This window comes from Dermacentor andersoni, chromosome 8 (assembly GCF_023375885.2).
Source record: "Dermacentor andersoni chromosome 8, qqDerAnde1_hic_scaffold, whole genome shotgun sequence".
NCBI lineage: Eukaryota > Metazoa > Arthropoda > Arachnida > Ixodida > Ixodidae > Dermacentor > Dermacentor andersoni.
In genome coordinates, this window is record NC_092821.1 from 31,049,887 (window position 1) to 31,068,894 (window position 19,008).

Genomic DNA, 19,008 nt, shown 5'->3' on the forward strand with positions numbered 1-19,008 from the left:
TAAACTAACTAATAATATTGTATTAAATGCATTTGTTTTATAACTCGCTTGTGCGTGTAATGCACTCGGTGGAACGACAAACAAGTGAAAGAAGGCGCGACCATGCACCGACGGTATGATCACGTGAGCCCCAGTTTGTCGACCGCCCAGAAGGCAACGCCCAAGGAATGATAGCCACCCAGAGTGAATCGAGATAAACCAATGAAACTGGAGGCTTCTCGAAAGATAAACTGTGTCTCGGTACCATTTGTGCTTTCATCTTGGGGTGTCGCCAGAGCTCGTGAAGATCCCGAGTTTCGCCAAACTCGGCGCATCCTGCATAGCACCCCTGAGGCCGAGTTTGCCAGGGCGAACGGGTGCAAGTGAACGATGTATGCCTGACCCGAACTATGATCACATTTCTTCAACTTGTCATATCTTTTATACCCCCCTCCCCCCCGCCATATCTCCTTGAATATAAGCGCGTTATTTAACAGTATTAAACAGTTGGTAGTTTGCGCTACGTCCATCCACGTCCTGTCCTTCCTTAATATCGTCTGTGTAAAACTGAGCGCAATATAACAATGAAGATTGTTATTGCCAGCCACTCGGGCAAGCGGCCGGAAGAAGTGGAAGGCAGGCTTAGAAATTATTTTCTTGTTGTAGTCGGGGTGACCGTGATGCCCCGACGGCTTTTTGTAGGAATCGCTGTGTACGTTTTGCCGCGCGCTTGCATTGAGAAGCTTACTAAAAAGGCAGGGGTGCGAATACTCCGAAATATGGAGCATCTCTGTACAATCCAGTGTCCACGAATTGCAGACAGTGTGTGTGTGTGTGTGTGTGTGTGTGCCGACAGCGCCGTATGGCCGGCTGCCATCATTTCTCCTGTGTCTGTGAATCAACAACAGAGGCCCGCCACAGACTCACCCTAAGGGTGTGCGTGTGTGGTGCAATACAAGTGCGCGACTTCTACAGCAGGGGAATCACCCATTCCCTCACCCCTAATTAAAGAGGGCGCGGCCATGACCTTGGGAGAAGCCGGGATACAATGGGGCAAACTTGATTGTATCGTCACCAATATCTGTCGTTCCGCCACACAGGGAACTATCGAAATGAGACGTTATTTAAACGCATGTTTTACACCGAGCTAAGCAGTCAGGAAACAGAGCCTACAATCTGCTGAGAAGTGTCACGGAGCTAGTGCAGTCCATTATCGCCTTGCCCGCCTAGCCGCAACTGAACTGCGAGTTACTAGTTGACGTAAAAGACGACAAACCAACGTCTGCAACGAAGCTCACGGCAGTTCCCCTCAAGTTAGCTCAACCTGATCGAGGGAAGACGTCAAACCTATGACCTGCGGGAAACCCAACCCAGCGATCTCGTTGCATCCACCGCAACGAGATCGGCTTGCCAGCGTTCTTCGGGAAAGCTCTGCCGTCGACTCCATGCTTTATGGATTTGCTGCTGCTGCCCGCCCATGCATATGCCATAATTTGTTTTCTTTTGAACTCTGTTTAGTTGAGCACCGTAAAGTGTGTTTTCTGTACTGTTAATTTCTATATTTACTGTTAACTGTCCGTTGTACTTATTTTGTCATCATCATTGACCTAGATTTAGTGCTTGCGTGTTAGTGTTCTTGTGTTTTTTGTGTTTCGTTTCAATCGTGTGTCGTTGTCAGTCTATACATATTATTTCTCTCTTTCTCCCGACTCTGACACTTTCGCTGTGTTCGCTTGAGTACAGATTTACCAACTGGCTTGTGTACCCCGTCGACAACTTCGCGCCGACGGCGACCGAATCACAAGCGGTGACATTAAAGGGGCGTTTGTGACAAGGCGTTCTGTACGAAGGCAGCACAGTGAACAAAGAACGAGAATCGGAAATATTGATCAATTAGTGCTACTGACACATAATTGCTAAACGTCGAATGCCCGTGAATGTGAATTGTGAGCGCGCAAGTTCTTGAGGTGTAGGGGCATTTTGGAGGGAATGGAGTTCGACATGTCGATAGAAAATGCAGTGCGTCAAACGCCAATAAGGCGGATTGCGGCTTGCCTTATTTGGTGCACATGGAACTCATTGCAAAAACCGCAGCCTAGATGTCCCGAATTCTTCTTTTGCAGTTAGGCCTACAGGGTGCTGAGCTCAGGACATTGTTTGCGGAACAGGGGTGGGCCGTAGCCGGACAAGAGCGGCCGTTGGCAAGAGAGGAAAAAGAGAAAGAGCGCGAAGAAAAAGAGAGGGAGCGAGTGGCGGTGAAGGAAGCCGGAGTGCGGGAAGTACAGTTGTTACAATTAAGGATTCAGCTTAATCAAAGTGGCAACGGAAGCAGGGCTAGCAGCGAGCACCTAGAAGTACCGGACTAGCACAGTTTACGGATAGACACCTGCAGCTAGGCTTCTTAATTATTTAAAGTTAATTTCTTTAGGCCACATATTTCAATCTACGGATTATACCAACGTATCATCATACGCACTTTTGAATGCAGAACATCTTAAAAAGTTATTGATGGTTGTGCAAGCATGCTTCACGCAATTGATATGCTGGAAGAAGTTGCCATTGAGAAGTAACAAAATTAGTGCACACGTGTTGCCTCGATAGCAAACAACGTGGTAACGTTCGAGCTTTTCTATTTCTATCTTTAGTTATTTTTATTGTTATTTAAGGTTCACATGTGCTAATTATATTTCTTTTACTGCTGCTTCTCAAAATTCTGTTCATTTCACGTTGGCCATTGCACGTGATTTATTTATTTTATTTTTTTACAGATACTGCAACCCGCAAGGGCTATTGCAGGAGTGGGTGAATACAAAATGTGGAAAAAAAACTAATCACTATACAAAAGAAGCATATGTAACTAACATGGCTAAGGGGAGCACTCAATAGCATCCCCAAATTCTTTATGTGGTAAACAACGGATGGAACCATGCAGGTTATTCCAAAGTTCAATTGTCCTAGGCAAAAAAACTGCATTTAAAAGTGTTGGTCCGATCAAAAAAGACAGATAAGTTTAAGTCATTGCTGTTTCTCGTGATTAGGGGCTTTGCACGGGTCAGATATGTGTTAGCGGATATGTGGCGGTCTTTTCGCTTGCAGACTTGAGAAAGGCAATTGTTCAAGTAGCATACAGACACACCGAGCGGTAATCACGTGCACCTGGTCCATGGCGTAGCACACGAGGCTAAGAAACAGGTGTCGGTTGAAATAATGGTAACTGACCCGGTAGCCCGTCCAATACACGACGCTCGCAGATGCGCTCGGTGACCGAGTTGGCGTAACCGTAGTTTGCCTGGCCGGCGTTGCCACGACCGGAGACCAGTGAAGAGAAGACGACGAAGTGGTCCAAGAAGGGGCATTGTTTCCGAGACACAAGGTCCAGGCTCTGGGTCACCAGCACTTTGGGCTTGCACACCTCTTCGAACATCTCAATCGTCTGGTTCTCGATGAACGCATCGCAAAGCACCTGCAAATAGTACGTTAGGAACAAGCACTTGTAATCCATGAAAGAACGGCAGACTACGCGATTTCATTTTGATACTGGGTGCAGCAAGGTAGAACTGACAAGAGTCTTTTTACTCAGCTTCCATCAGGAGTAATACTCTCATATGATAAATCGTAGCATTTGAGTAAAAAAGCAAAAAATAAAGATAAGAGCACTGGGTGTGACGGCAAGCGTTTGGTAAAGCTTTTCGCTTGGAGATTTTTTTGTGATAAAGTTTTTACCTGACAACAGGCGCATTGCGGAATGTCAGCATCCGTCTTGTGTCTATTCGGGACTTTTCAATCAAGGTAAAGTGAAGTGTTGCGTCGTAGCCTGTAAGCCAGGCTTTCTCAGTACCTCAATCAGATAACAAACAGATGAATACTTATCTCATACCAGCAACAATTACCTCATTGAGGATATGGGCACGTATTCGAACAATTCGCGTAACATGGGAACGCACCAGCTTCCATATGGCTACAGTAGCAGGATTAGGAGGTGCGAACAGCCAAGCGCACTACTCCCTTTCGCGTGCATTGCTTCGCCTGACAAGATTTCCTTCTAATGAAAGCAAGATTGCAAAACGTTTCCCTAGCGCTCTCTCCAAGCAGCTGCCGCGTCACACGTTATGTGACACAGCACTGACTAGATCGGCCTGCTGATGGCATTAACGTCGACATTCATCGTCACATGGGTTCGGCAGGAATTTCTTTTTTTTTGTTGTTAACGAGAGTTGGTGGTGTGATTGTGTTCAAGATTACAAAATCTGATGTGATGTACAATAGGAACAGCAATTCAATGGGTCTTTATCAGAAGTCCACAATTTTGTGTCGTCGCCTTCCTCGAGGGGAACATTAGGCTGGCAATATTTCGTGTCCCATTAGAAATTCATTATCGCTAAGAGGGCTAGTTGAGGTAGCTTAGTCCGGCTAGATTAACAGGAAGGACTGGATGTGATTAAGTCGCGCAAGTAGAACAGCAGATGAACCGCGGTCTGGTAAACCAACAGGTCGGCTGCAAAAAAAAAAAAAAGAAGGAATGCTCTCTAGAGTGCGAGTGGCGGAGTTGCAGTGATGAGTTTGATAATTTTACATGCATAGTACACAAGTGATGTTTATTGTATGGCAAGCGTAAGTGGATATTGCCTGGAAGACGCTTTGTTTCTGCTGTAATCATCATGAATAGGCATATGATGACATTGCTGCAGCTAACGCTCTACGTTTTACGTACCATGCATGATGAATCGCTGTGTAGTTTACATACCATGGCCAAGTTGAAAATTCCGCCGACAGGTCCCGTGGCTGCTGCATCGTCAAGAATTTTTCGAGCCCCTTCCTCCGTGGAGACGTCTTCGTTGCTGACGAACAGTGCCACACCGACGCTGTTCCAGCGATGAAGACAAAGTCTCTGGTAACCTGTCTGGACTCCTGTCCTTGAAATCAGGAGGAGCTTGCGACAGCCACGAGAGACCATCCACTCGGCGAGCTCAAGGCCGAAGCCTCCGAGGCCGCCGACAATAATGTACGACTTGTGTCCGTAGAAGCAGGGACGCGCCACAGCCTCAACTGTGACCGGAGGCGCGTGAGTCGGCTTGCACTGACTCTCTTCTTCCGGTCGGATCTGCAATCATTCAGTATTATGATAATGTGCGCGCACTTAGCCACACTTCAGTCATTAGCAACTCCCTAAAAAATTTCCATACTATGGGCCACATTAGGTCTTCCCACAAAAATCAACAGTCACATCCTTGGGTTATTTGAATGCGAAAGTGTTATGACTTCTCTTTAGTTGGCGAACTCCATGATATGTGATGTCATAGATTGTAACGTGTCCTTCATGACTATACCTGAATCCACCTTAATACACCTTGCTCTAATTTGTATCAACGTGTCCTTCGAGTAAGAGTAATTTTCGCAGCATGCCGCCACTGGTCCTACTGGCATTTTTGTTTCCTTTGTCGCTCCTCATGTTCATGGTGTTCCTCGGGAGTCATAGCAATGCGTTGCCACCCCATAGCGGTGCGGCAACAACAATGAAATCAGTTACTAGGTTCATTGTGTTATATATGAAAGCGTAGTGACTGTCAGTTTGAGAGACCGTAGTTTCGGGCTTGGACTCGGAAAAATGCCTAGGCGATTGAATAAAGCGTCTCTTGACCGGACAACCTCTCTTCTTTCGCGCTGCCACCATGCACTGGAATCATCAAGGGCACCGACTTCAGGCCTTAAACCCCTTCCCTCCCTAACTAGTGTTGAAGCTAGCGGAGGATAAATGGAAAGGATATTAAACTGGCGCAGTCGACATGATCGGACAGCCCACAGCGAGGAACGTGCTTATGTCCGGTGAAGCTGACTAGACGCTCGCTGCAACTTGGACGTCCTGGTACGCTGCGAGAAGCAGTACTGGCATACCGTACTAGCCTGCCAGACAACGTTTTCGAGAAAGGAGCTGAGCAAAAGGAGAGTTGCTGCGCATCAATGAACGAGGGCAAAGCCGAAGGACTTGGATGAACAACAAAGGAGGTTGTGTGGTGATCTGCATCAGGAGCAAAGCAGCAAGGAACGTGGACGCGACTGAGTGAGTCAGCGCCAAGGGTGGTCCAGTGGAGCATTTGGAGCATCGAAGGGCTCCGGCACGACGGGCGTCGGAGACAAGTAAGACGTAGCTGACAGCAGCAGCGGGCGACGCTTCACGACAACTTGAGGCTCAATTTGTGCCCTCTCGAGGTCCTTTTTACTGAATGCACTTCCTTTCACACATACTCTAGCAGGTGGCAGATTTAGATAGAAACGCGATAGAAGGTGAAAGTGCTAACGTATCGGATCGTACCAGCAAATGCATGCTTGAGATAGAGGCGTTAAAGCTCAAGCTAGAGCTGGATACGATAAGGTCGTCGCGTGCCTCGTCACCGGAATCAGCACACCGTAATGGCACGATACGCGAAAGAGTTGAAAGCAGCCCTTGCCCCTATGCCCACTAATGAGCCAATCATGCCGTTCTGGTTCAAGAACGGGGACGCTCTTTTGGGGTATTGAGTGCACCTGCGGAAATACAGGGCACGATTATATTTCCATCCTAAATGACAAGATGCGTACACTCGTTGCCAATCAATGGAGGCTGGTGTGATGCGTTACTCCGACCTAAAATCTAGAGTGTTGAAAAAACTGCGGATGACTCCAAGTGAGTAGCGCCGAATGTTCTCAAAAGGAAGAGCGAAGCAGACGAGTCTTGGAGGCAAAGTGCGGCACGCCTGGAGACAATGTTCACGTATTACCTCAGAAGCAGAGAGGTGCTGTCGTTTGAGAGTCTGGAGGAATTTCTGATAGTTGATAGGCTAAAGCAGTTAATGCCAAGTGATCTCCGCTCACTGGTTCCCCAAGAGGAAGGAAAGGGTTGTCTGAAAGCCGGAGACATAGCAGAATTAGCTGGACCCTTGACGAAACCCTTGACATTAGCAGGTGAGGTAATTACGGTGGTACTGCCTCAGGAAATCATAATTATAGACCGCAAGCTAAACAAGCCGCTGTGTCGAGCTTCAGCCCTAATTTTGTGGAGTGGTTTAGATGTGGACAACGGATTCATTTTTAAAACAGATTGTGACTCTTCACATGACACTACTGCCAAGAAAGCAGAAGTTTCGCGCGTAGCTCCCCAGAATGAGAAGTCAGTTGAGCAGTGCCACACTACCGCGACACACTGGCTTTGGGAACAACCAACCGATGGGTGACCCGAGAATCAAGATCTGAGTGGGAGGCAAGTCCTGCGTCGCGCTCATTGATTCAGGTGCACATATCACAGTGATACGAGTGAATGAGGTAACGACTCAGATTTTGGGTCAGATCAGCAGAAGAATATAGCTAACTGGTGTTTTCGGAGGCAGTGTCACCGCCCAACTAATGTATGTGCCTCTCGGTCGTCCGTGGTCGTCGGGGAGCGCTACTCAGCGTGTGCCTTTGCTTTGCGCAGTAATTTATCATTTAACTACCAGCGCGGCAGCTTTGCTCACTCCAGAAGTTTACGAATACCTTCGTCACTGCCGGCAAGAGCTACTGAATGATCTGAAGGAATGTGATTGGACTATAGACTTTAAATTAAAGGAATTGGGACCGGAACAGTATTCTCCGATATGACAGCACGAACAGGTGACTCTATGCTCTACCCGTAACGCTAACGCCGTGCAGCGCGCACTTAAGGAACCACTGAGCAATGTGCGCCAGGTGACTAACACGAAGAGTGGGTCAAATACCTCATTAAAAGACGAAGGAGAGAGAGAGGAGAGGGCGCACAAGCGTTGGAGCCACGAGCTACCTATCCCACGTCAACTGAGGGGCAGCAGCAATCGGAAAGTTGGGAGGCTGTAGGGGCCGATAATATAGGCGACAGCGAGCAACTTCGGCCAGTCACAGAAAGTTCTTTCGCGGAATAGTGGAAAGAAGAGGAGTCGCACGGCATGGGAATCGATGGTCCGTAGCTTTATCACAGGGAACAATTAGATGGGAAACAGTGTCTCCAGTTAGAAGTACCGAAGTCGCGCCAAGCCGAAGTGTTAGGGTTATAGCGCGGGAGAGTACTTGTGGTGGTCACATCCCATTAAAAAAAGAAAGAAGCGCAATAAAGGGGCCTTCTTTTGGCTATGATTGGCGTCTGATGTCAAGCGCGATTGTCAGAGTTGTCACGGGTGTCGGGTTCATGCGCGTAAGCTGAAAACCGATCGGGTGCCCATAACGCCCCTGAATAGATCGCAGACATCTTTTGAGGTAATTTACCTTGGCTGCATAGGCCCCTTTCAGCCAGCTTCGTCACGGGGTCATAAATATGCTTTAAGTGTAGCCGGATCCGGTGCACATGCTGCAGACCCTGATAAGGTACGCGCTATCCAGCAGCTGAGACCGCCTAAGACCAAGGGCGAACTGTACAGTGTCCTCGGGCTTCTCAACTACTATCATGCCTATGTGCCAAACTATTCAAGACTAGTCTTGCCACTGACAGGACTAACAAACAAAAGGGTTCCGAACACACTGCCGTGGAACTCGGAGGCACAGGTTGCATTCGACTCAGTTAAAAAGATCATCGCGTCATTTCCGGGGTTGACAGCATTAGATCCCGGCAAAGGTTTTTGCTTGGCCACGGATGCATCGGAAATCGTATTTGGCCCTCGCGTCTCCCAAAAAGTAGGTGAAATGGAGCAACCAGTTGCATTTCTTAGTAAGCAGTCGATCACGCCGCTCCCGCTTAGTGCGATCGGGGGTACCTTGGGGCGCCCAAAGTCGGTCTCGCGTGTTGGGACAATCACGGTGCGGAGTGATGACTGACAGACACCACACAACAGGACAATTGGGACTCCATCCTGTTCATGTGCCTTCTTTTAGAGTGGTCAAGCCCACGCGAACTTATTCATAGTGTTGGTTGCAGCACTGAGTGTGTCATCATTGTTCTTGCGTTGGTAGGATGGCGAGGCTTGTTTATTAATGCGACTTTGAAGTGTACTGCATTATAAGCATAGTCATATGCGTCTTTTTTTGGCGTGATTACACGAAGTTATCCTTTTGTGTGTGAAATGGAGATTGGTCCTTTGCGTTAGATGCGATTGATTTATTTTTTAGAGTTTTTTATCATGTTTCGTAGATATCGAGTGTCCAGTAACACTATCGAGGGGAGGCGGGAGGGGTCAGTTTAAGAGTGCGGAGTTTCGGGCTTGGACTCGGTGTTTGAATAAAGCGTCTCTTTACAGGGTAACGGCTCTTGTTCGCGCTGCCACTGTGCAATCTAACCATCGTGGGGCGCCAACTTCGGAGCTTAAATACCTTCCCTCATTTACTAGTGTTGAAGCGACCAGAGGATGAAGGCAAAGAAAATTAACTGTGACCTCACCCCCAACCTCCCAAGCTGCCGTCATCGCGGCATCTTGAGCAACAGTAATCTTATTATTATTGAGCATGTGGTTCGGATGCTTGTTCTTTGCTTCTTTTTTATTTAAAGGAGTGCTGTGCTGCATGTTGCACGCGTGATACCACAGAATGTATGCTTTTTGCGTCAATCACTGTAGGTATATTGTTTTTTTTTTTTTCATGAGGATGCGCCGCGAGAAACGCCGACCAACTAGACGCTGACAGCTTCGCTGTAAAACAACCTTGCTCGCATCGTTAAGAAGGCAATGGTCCGAGGTCACTTCTGCCGCAGCGCGCGAGTCGCTATGCCATTCTTCCTGCTATAGAAGTACAAAAACAAGAAAGGGGCTGACAGATGGAATAGCACACTGTGGTATAAAGTTTGTAAACAGGGATGAAGTGCCTCAGACAGGCTGGCCAACGTTTCGATAGGAGGACCTATCTTCGTCAAAGGCGGCCTCGTCATCCTCGGCGTGTTAGTTTTAAAGGGTTAGTGCAGTGAGGTCACGTGCGGGTGTTGTCGCTGGCGGCTGGTTTTAAAGAGAGAGATTACAAGAGGAAACAAGCGCTGTCGTCCGACGTCTGTGAGCTTCATTCTCAAGACGACGGGACAAGAGCGTGAGAGTGGGCACGCGGGAGAAAAGAAAAGAAATAGAAGCAGAAAAAAAGGAAAAAAAAAGGAAAAAATAAAAACGGGGGGGGGGGGGAACCAGGGCGGCACCAAGACAGACAAAAAAGGGGGGAGTGAAAGAAACCTCATACACAAGTTTAATTGCCTACACCCGACAGGAATTAATTTGGCACGCGGCAACTTAGAATCTTTAAAAGCTGTAACTTAAACCTGAAACTCTCATATCATCAACCAATACACAAAACACATTAGGCCACCAGCCAACTTTAATTCTTAACCTCACCTACTCTTCCATTTCGGAGAAAAAAATTTTTTTTTTCCTGCCTACTACTTAATTTATTGTACTCTTTCAGGTTTTTACGTCTATACCAACTGTACGATCCCCTTCTTCCATGTACACTTGCCCCCTTCTGCGCGCGTCACCCTCCTGTTTGTTATACCGGTTTCGGCCCCCCTCCCCCTCTCCCTTCCCTCCCCCCCCCTTTTTTTTAATCCTTTTTTTTTCTTGAAATCCCCTCGACAACACATTCCGAAGTCAATATGCCTTTTTCGGCGCCTCAACCCAGAGTATCACCATCTCTGGATGCCGCCGTAACGACACCTACGTTAAGCGCGTGGGGCAGTGCCCCTTGAAAGACCATGCCGCTGCCTTTCAGTCACCCCATACATTGCACCGCAGACTCCTCGTCGCCACCTTAACTATTTCAAGATTACTCGACGTATTACTACTATGCTACTCAAGTCACTTTCAACTCATGTTTTTTTCTTTTTTTTGTCTGGGTTTTCTCCTTTCTCCCTTTTTTTTTCTTTCTTTTTGTCTTTTGTGTTACTCGCGCGCGGACCGCTTGACCGGCCGTTTTAATGCCTCAAAAACATGCCGCCAACGACTCCCCCTGAATACCTCCTAACCTTTCGCATCCCCAACACGCTCCCAAGCCCCCGTATTTCTTAAAGATTTCCCTTTTCTCTTTCTTTTTCTTTCACTCCCCCCTTTTTTGTCTGTCTTGGTGCCGCCCTGGTTTTCCCCCCCCCCCCGTTTTTATTTTTTCCTTTTTTTTCCTTTTTTTCTGCTTCTATTTCTTTTCTTTTCTCCCGCGTGCCCACTCTCACGCTCTTGTCCCCTCGTCTTGAGAATGAAGCTCACAGACGTCGGACGACAGCGCTTGTTTCCTCTTGTAATCTCTCTCTTTAAAACCAGCCGCCAGCGACAACACCCGCACGTGACGTCACTGCACTAACCCTTTAAAACTAACACGCCGAGGATGACGAGGCCGCCTTTGACGAAGATAGGTCCTCCTATCGAAACGTTGGCCAGCCTGTCTGAGGCACTTCATCCCTGTTTACAAACTTTATACCACAGTGTGCTATAGAAGTAGAAAGTTGCTATTCCTAATATATATTGCACTTATACGAGACAAGCCAATGCTTCTTTGTGAATTGACGAGCTTAGAGATGTCGGCTAGAGAACTCGGTTTATCTCTCTGGCCTGCGATAAAATTCTGAGAAAGCTGAAGAATAATTCGCAAAAGAGCGAGCCCAGTAGCGAGAAAATGCCGCCGATTCAATAAGTTAATGCACTGTCACCGTTTGAAGACTATTGACGTGCAATGAGCGTTGTCGTCACACTGCACTCTTGGAAGCATTGGCTCAGCAGTGAGTGCACCTTTTCGTGACAGTGCTCCTGAATAAGTTGGCTGCAAAGTTAAGCACCACATGCGGCTTGTTTCTTGAACATGCGGTGTGGTGTACGTCCTACCGATTTGCTGCAGTCCAGTATAAATAGGGCAAAGTGGGAGGTGTATGAAAGTAAGTCTAAGAAAGCGTCATAGTTGATTGAGAGACGAAGCGTATGCTCAGTTGGCCTTTTGTGGTACTAAGGTTGGTTTCGATGATGTAGATCCGTTTTTCGAGGACGCAAATACAAGGGCACGCATGATTGTTGAGGCACGGCACATAAAGAAGCGAAAGATGACGCGCGTAATCCAGTCCTCAGTATCATTTTTTGAAAATGAGGTGACTTTGTTAGAAATGGGACTGCGTGCGCGAAATGTGCGATTTGATGCCTTCGTGGAGTAGTGCGTCACGGCCTCATGGCCGTAGTGTTCACATCTGTTGCATATTTGTTACATATGTGCTAGTCTCGTGGCTGTTTTTATTAATTCCTTTTTCGTTTCTGTTGTCTTCATGGTGTGTGACAGTTGTGCTTACCCATACGGGGTTCGTATTCAAACAAGTATTTTCTATGAATAAAGTGTACTTCGAGTTCAGTGCCAAGCCAGTATGATTTTATGTTTTTTACCTATCCAATCGGAAGGCTTTCCTGTCGGTCGGAGACATTCGATCGGAGGAACTCTCCCTCGGCAGCACGGGCACACCGCAAGGCTCTGTCATTTATCCAATACTGTTTAATCTCGTTATGTTCGGATTAGCACAAGAACTACAAAAACTCGACGGCATTGAACACACCATATACGCCGATGACATTACAGTCTGGGCTGCAAAGTGCAGTGACGGCCAAATCGAAACTGCCCTACAAGACGTCATTGACGTCGTAGAAAATTATCTCGAAGGCACGGGACTCCGCTGTTCTTCAGAAAAGTCGGAGCTTCTCCTATACCACCCAACACTCCGTGGACGCCCCCCACGGGGCTCCACGAATAAACGCCAATACATGGAAATCGAACTCCACCTGAGGGATGGCAGACCCATGCCCGTGGTCCCTAGCATCCGCTTTCTTGGTATGACCATAGAAGCCAACGGAGCTAACTCTACGGCTATCTCCAAGATCATTCGCCAGACCACCCACACATCCAGACTGCTGAAACGAGTGACCGACCGACGAGGGGGTATGAAGGAAGAAAGCCTCATCCGCCTTGTCCAATATTTTATCATCTCTCACATTATTTACGTTGCGCCTTTTCTCAACTGGTACAAAGCTGAAAAAAATTAACTGGACATCATCATCACAGGAGCCTATAAGCAGGCCTTAGGAATACCCAACTGCACCAGCACGGACCTTCTACTAAAATTAGGCATCCACAACACGCTAGAGGAGTTAATCGAAGCCCAACGTCGCTCTCAACTAGAGCGGCGTTCTAACCAAGCTAGATATCACCTACCACCGTCAACATGGAGACAAACACCCAATACCACGCGACATTCAGCAATGGATACACGCTGACCCTTTTCCCAAAAACATGCACCCAGACCAAAACAAAGAACGCAAGGAAGGCACGAGCTACCTCCCTCATCAAAGCTTATGCCAACACCGCGGGCGTGACCTTCGTCGACGCAGCTGAGTACCAAGATCGACGGCGCTTTGCGGCGGTTACCACAGCAGGCGGCTTGCTCCGACATGCTGCCAGCATCGTTACCCAAAATGCTAAGACGGCCGAGAAAGTGGCCATCGCCCTGGCCACTCTTGACCCAGCCTGTCACACCATACTGAGCTATTCTCGCGCAGCAATCAACAACTACATCAAGGGTCGTATTTCTCAGCAATCACTCCCTATATTACAACAAGCCCCGCATTCGTTTGAAAATCAAATCACCCTCGTCTGGATCCCAGCACACGCCGGCGTTGTCCACCCGCACCTCACCAACCTCAACGAGGTTACACACTCCGTAGCACGAGGACTAGTCAACTGTGCCGGAGACGTGCAGGTGCACCCGCAGGACGCGACCGCCTTACAAGATACAACGACCTTGTGAAGTCATATTACCTCGCAAGAAGAACCATCCCCCCCCCCCCCTCACCGCAAGTTAAACAGAGCACAGGCGACCACACTTCGCCTGTCACAGACCAATACATACCCCTCCCTCACACGCTATCACACCACATACCTCGACATCTACCCGAGCCAAACGTGCAAGGTCTGTAAAACGGAATTAGCAACACTCCCCCACATTCTATGGGATTGCAAACATCAACACCCAGACGTTAATCCCGTGACCCTCTCGTTGAGATGGTACGCCGCCCTGCGCACCTCCCATCTCGACGACCAACTCTGGGCGACCCAGCAGGCCTACCATGCGGCGATAAGGCAAGACCTCGACGTCCCATCGTGGGAGGCCTAGGCCGAGCCGACTAAACTGCTGGTGCTCATTAAAGTTCACTCTCTCTCTTTCGTCGTTCTCAGTCTCCACAACCATAAACCAGCACCAACTAACCCAATTTCTTCTTTTCAAAAGGCCAGCTTTAGATAGAAAACCTAAACGTAAAGAAACCTGCTATATTTCACTATTCAGGTACGCCGCATAAGAAATGTGCTTCTTTTTGTTCAGCAGTCTATCAACAAATGCACATACTAATAGTATGGCCCTCAACAATAATGGACCGCTATCCTACATAAAACATGTATGAAATTTTTGCCCACAGCTACAGATACCATCGAGATAAAATTGTTATACATGTTAAAGAAAACAGAAAGTTAAGATTCACGTTTGAAGAATACCTGATATCGTACAAAATAAAATCATAAAAACGCACAGAATAAAACACGCTCAGTACTGAACACAAGAAACAATCATTTTTTGCACTGTTTATAATTTTAGCTGATACCATGAACCAAATATTCCTGCAACAAGTATTGTTGAGGTAAATTAAAATACCTTTATAGCTAAGATTGGTTGACGAGATGCATAAGCACGTGGCTACGAAAAAAAATATCGGACACATTGTGCCTGCACCTTTCAATGGTCACCGCTCAGCGAAATAGGTGCGCCGTGATTCAAAAGGTCCGGTCGACGTAGTGAGGAAAAAATGAATGAAGTCCTGCTCCTTTAATCTTTTTGGAAGCTTGTAGTAACACTGCCAGCTATCTTGGGACTACCTTTATTGAGATATTTCACGGGTAATTGTCCCTATATCTCTTTAAAAACTGCAACGTACACACTTCCATTGAACCGGAACTTACCTGAATAACAACCTTTCCTATGTGTTTTCCGGAGGCAACGAAACGAAAAGCCTGCTCAGTCTCGTCTAGGTTGAACCTGATGACATCCAGAGGACGGACCACTCCAGAATCGATTCCTTTCTGGACGAGCTCCACGATGCGACGCTTGTGAGCCGTAGTGACGGGGTCATCACGCAGCAGGTTGTCCACCATGACTCCGTGGAAGGTGACATTTTTGAGGAAGACCGACAGGCCTAGACTGTTGTTCTCGAACAGGTCGAACTTGCCGATCTCTAGGAACCGGCCATGTGGCGCCAAGCACCGCACGCTGGCCTGCAGCTTCTCCTCAGACGAGTTCAGCACCAGGTCCACGCCTGAGATGAAGGCGCAGCGTAGAAAGGTTTTGGTGTAATTTATGGCGAGGGCGCTTTTAAAAGTGGACTACGTGAAAGTGTGTATGTAAGCGGAATGGCTTCGTGAGAACTTAAAGCCGGAAATAAACGCGGCGACTTAGCATATATGATCCCGTCACTGCTACAATGGACCATATTTACTGCTATGGTCAAAAGTACAGTTCTGCGTGGACTGGCTCGTAATGACACAACAGTTCAGTGATACCCCGCGCCTATTTTTCACGGCGAGTTAGTAAAATGTTTATTAAAGCGATGCCCTTACTTTGCGGTTGCTAGCGCGATTTGAACAAATGTCTTACTGATGAGAAACAATCCGATTACCCAAAACAATACCCATTAGGCCGCCGTCCACAAGGACTGCCCCTATGCCACCTTAAGCTGCCTTAGGTCGCGTCACAATGCTGTAACGTGTGGGCTCGGCAAAGGTGATTGTGGGCCGGGAGTAATGTTAGACAGTGCGTGTTTTACGCTGCGAGTAGTCCTCGCACTTGTACATGTCAGCAGTTCATAACAGTGATACACGCTAAGAAACGAGAAAAAACGCGATTTTCGGCATTTTCATTGCGTTAATAATAAAACGGTAGAGTAAACATTCAAAGAAGCACAACGTATTAGGCACATTGAAGTAAATACTATGAAAGTGGCATTTCAGTCACTTTGAGATGAAGGTTCGTGAATCAATGGTTTCATCCAGTGCTTCTATTTTCAAGGTGTGCACAATATTTACAAAGTTTGTTGCTGTGAGCGGTAAGGTGTGCATTCATCCCTTGATGTGGGGACTCCCAGCTTTCGCGGATCAAATGACATCAAGAGCCGTTTCTGCAATGTCATGCATTCAAGGAAATCCAGGTAATGCTGATTTGGAAAGCAGACTGATTTCCGGCCCGGCACGTAAAAAAGTGTACTTCAATTGAAGAAGCGGGAAGCACGCGTTACCTGATAAATTGGCAAGTTCGTGCTGTATTATCTAGAATTTTACCATGATTCGACATCTTGACTCAAGAGCTAGAGCCCCATCTTCCAGGTTCATTTTAGCTTTCATCGAGATGGCAGCACAACGGACCTAAGTAGATAAGAGAATTTCGAGAGTAGCGGTTTTATAGTAGTTTTCTGAACTCTCCGGTTTTTTTTTTTTTTTTTGTCTCGATCCCTTCGTCTCCTTCCTGCGCTGGGCTTTCGAGTGGGATAACATGAAATCAATGCAGCATTATTTTGAAGATGCTTCACACACATTAACTGAATCAGCACATGATATTCACTAATTATTACTTCTAAAAAGAGAAGGAAAAATTGTGACGTTAAGAAGAGCATATCTATGGCTAGTTACCTACTACTAACGGAAGCAAAAATGATTGACGGGGCATCCGGAAGTCGATGATAAAGAGAAACAAAGAGCGAATATCCTTGGGATATGTGCTCGTGCATCGGACTGAATCTCGGAAGGAAGAGCGCTTTGTGAAAGGAGGGAAGCTCCGGCTTTATATCCAATCTCGCCATGTACCCACCATGTAGCGCACAAGTGGTGAAGGTTTTATACGGGAGGACAGTTCGTTCCGAAATTGGTTCTGTATACATAAATGATCATTACTAAAGGAGATCGCAGCAACCTGCCTAAATAACAGTTAATAAAAACACAGCAAAGAAGACTCCTAAGCGGGCATCTTCGGCAGGCTGAAGCCTCCAGGACCCGTGAATTTTCGGTGCGTTGCACCAGAAGCGGGCACAAATTTTTTCAACGTTCAAGGGGAAGTGGTTGACTCCTTTCATTTGTCGGGACGCGTGCTCGGGGGTAACTTAGAAAGCACTATGTTTCAGAAAGTGTAGGCTATGCAAGTTGCGAAGCACTCACGCACGTGGATGAGAATGGGTTGCTGTTATATATTGTGCATACTGCGGCATCAGTAATTGCTCCTTGAAGTATTAATATGATTAATGCGCACGCTCTTGTGTAAGTAAAGCATATGGTCTGCTTAAAGGTGTCGATACTGCCCTGTCATACTTCAGATTCTAAATCATTTATTCGCGCTGCAGATTCTACTTGTTTTGGGGATCACAGCAAATTTTCTATACTTGTAGACTTTAGAGGCGATGAAAGGAGGGGCAGATGTGAGAAGCAGAATAGTTGACTGTGACTTCCAGGGTAAGCTTATATATTCCCTGTAGGTATATTAAAATGCTTATACCGCTATTTCCGCACGCAAGGTCTATTGCAGATGTGATCTCGCGAGCAACAAGTAGAAGTAAAGAGAAAAAATACCTGGAACACAGCGTTCTTCTGAAGATTGAATTAAGCGACGGGGCTTTTTGTTGGCTACCATAAAGTGCTTTAAGGGGTGAATACATGGGTGGGTTATCTCTTGGTGTTCGAACTCGATATTAGGCATGAACATTATGGTAGGCGGCCTACAGGTGTACTCAATGAGCATCTGTTAATACTTATTGAAGTTACCTAGATACACCTCTGGCATAAGAATGCTAATGGCCAAACTCACGCTTGCGAAGACATAGTGCATTTCAGGCAAGCAAGCAGTGTTTACCTTAATATACTTGCCCTTCTTCATGACATTCTCAGCGTTGCCGTTCGTGTCTACTGTTCCATCGAAGATTGAATGAGTTATCTTTGTATTTAGCCGAGCAATCAAACCAACTTTATACTTGGGTGTATATTTCTTATACCCCGTCGGGGCATCTGCGTCAGCAGGCGTTTGTTGTGTCGCGACACCACGTAATTGAGCGCATGAGATTTGGACCCTCCCGCGTACAGCTTTGCGCATCATAGCCGTGGTTGAGGAAAAGGGGGCCTTGGGGACGAGTCAATGCCTGGTGTTTGGACCCTCAAGGCCCCTAGGGAGAGGCAACATACCTCTTTGGCCTTCGTTTCACGTAGACGGCACCTCCGGGCTGACCTATCTGGCGGAAATCGACCGGTCACCTTTTCCTCTCTTCCTCTACGATATTTTTCTCCTGTATTCTTTTCCTTCCTCGCCTTTAAACTACTTTCCCATAATTTTCCTATATTCCTGCAGGTCTAGGTTAACCTTGTGTATTATATCCACCCATTGGATATATTATACTACTTTAGAGTACTGATGTAAAGCTGCCATGTGCTAGTGTTTCACAAACCTTGTAGCATCCCCTTATTGGGTTCGGTGGTGGGCGCTACCACCACTGCTGAATAGCAACAAAATAAGTCATGGGCACTCCTTTTCCTCCGCTTCCTGATCGTCCTCACAAGACATTGCGCGCCAATGTCACGTTTCAATTCCCGAGCCAAACCATAGACAACTTTTCTCATTTAGATGTGCTGCACAGCGAACAAGACAAACCAACTCGAGTAATTTGGCCGTTCCTTGTTCTGAAATGCCTTGCAAAAAGGCATGGCCCAGGCTATAATGTTATGAAAATGGCAAGTGGAGATCTGGTTTTTGAAATCCACTGCAACAGTAAACATGCCAAATTAACCAAGCTTGAGAATTCGGAGGCGTTCCGGTCACAGTCAAACCGCATAAATTCATGAATACTCTCCATGGGGTGGTAGTCACAGACGATGATTCCATTCAACTTGGTGAAGTAGGATAGCTAGAGGGGTGGAAATGGCTTAACGGGCTACATGTGGCAAGAATCGAAATTCGGCATGATGACAAAGAAATACGAACCAACCACCTCTTTTTGACCTTCGGCTCTAGCCGACTTCCCGAGTAACTTGAAACGTCAAAGCAGG

General features: G+C 47.0%; 1 protein-coding gene across 1 annotated transcript in view; it reads right to left on the reverse strand.

The window, feature by feature from the left end:
• LOC126526149 (fatty acid synthase-like) overlaps window positions 1-19,008 on the reverse strand; it is a 141,158-nt gene that overhangs the window by 25,547 nt on the left and 96,603 nt on the right. The window contains exons 20-22 of the mRNA XM_050174097.2: window positions 14,896-15,248; window positions 4,724-5,080; window positions 3,199-3,442 (exon numbers count right to left, since the gene is read on the reverse strand). Of these exons, the coding sequence (XP_050030054.2) occupies window positions 3,199-3,442; window positions 4,724-5,080; window positions 14,896-15,248 (954 nt within the window). The remainder of the gene's footprint in view (window positions 1-3,198; window positions 3,443-4,723; window positions 5,081-14,895; window positions 15,249-19,008) is intronic.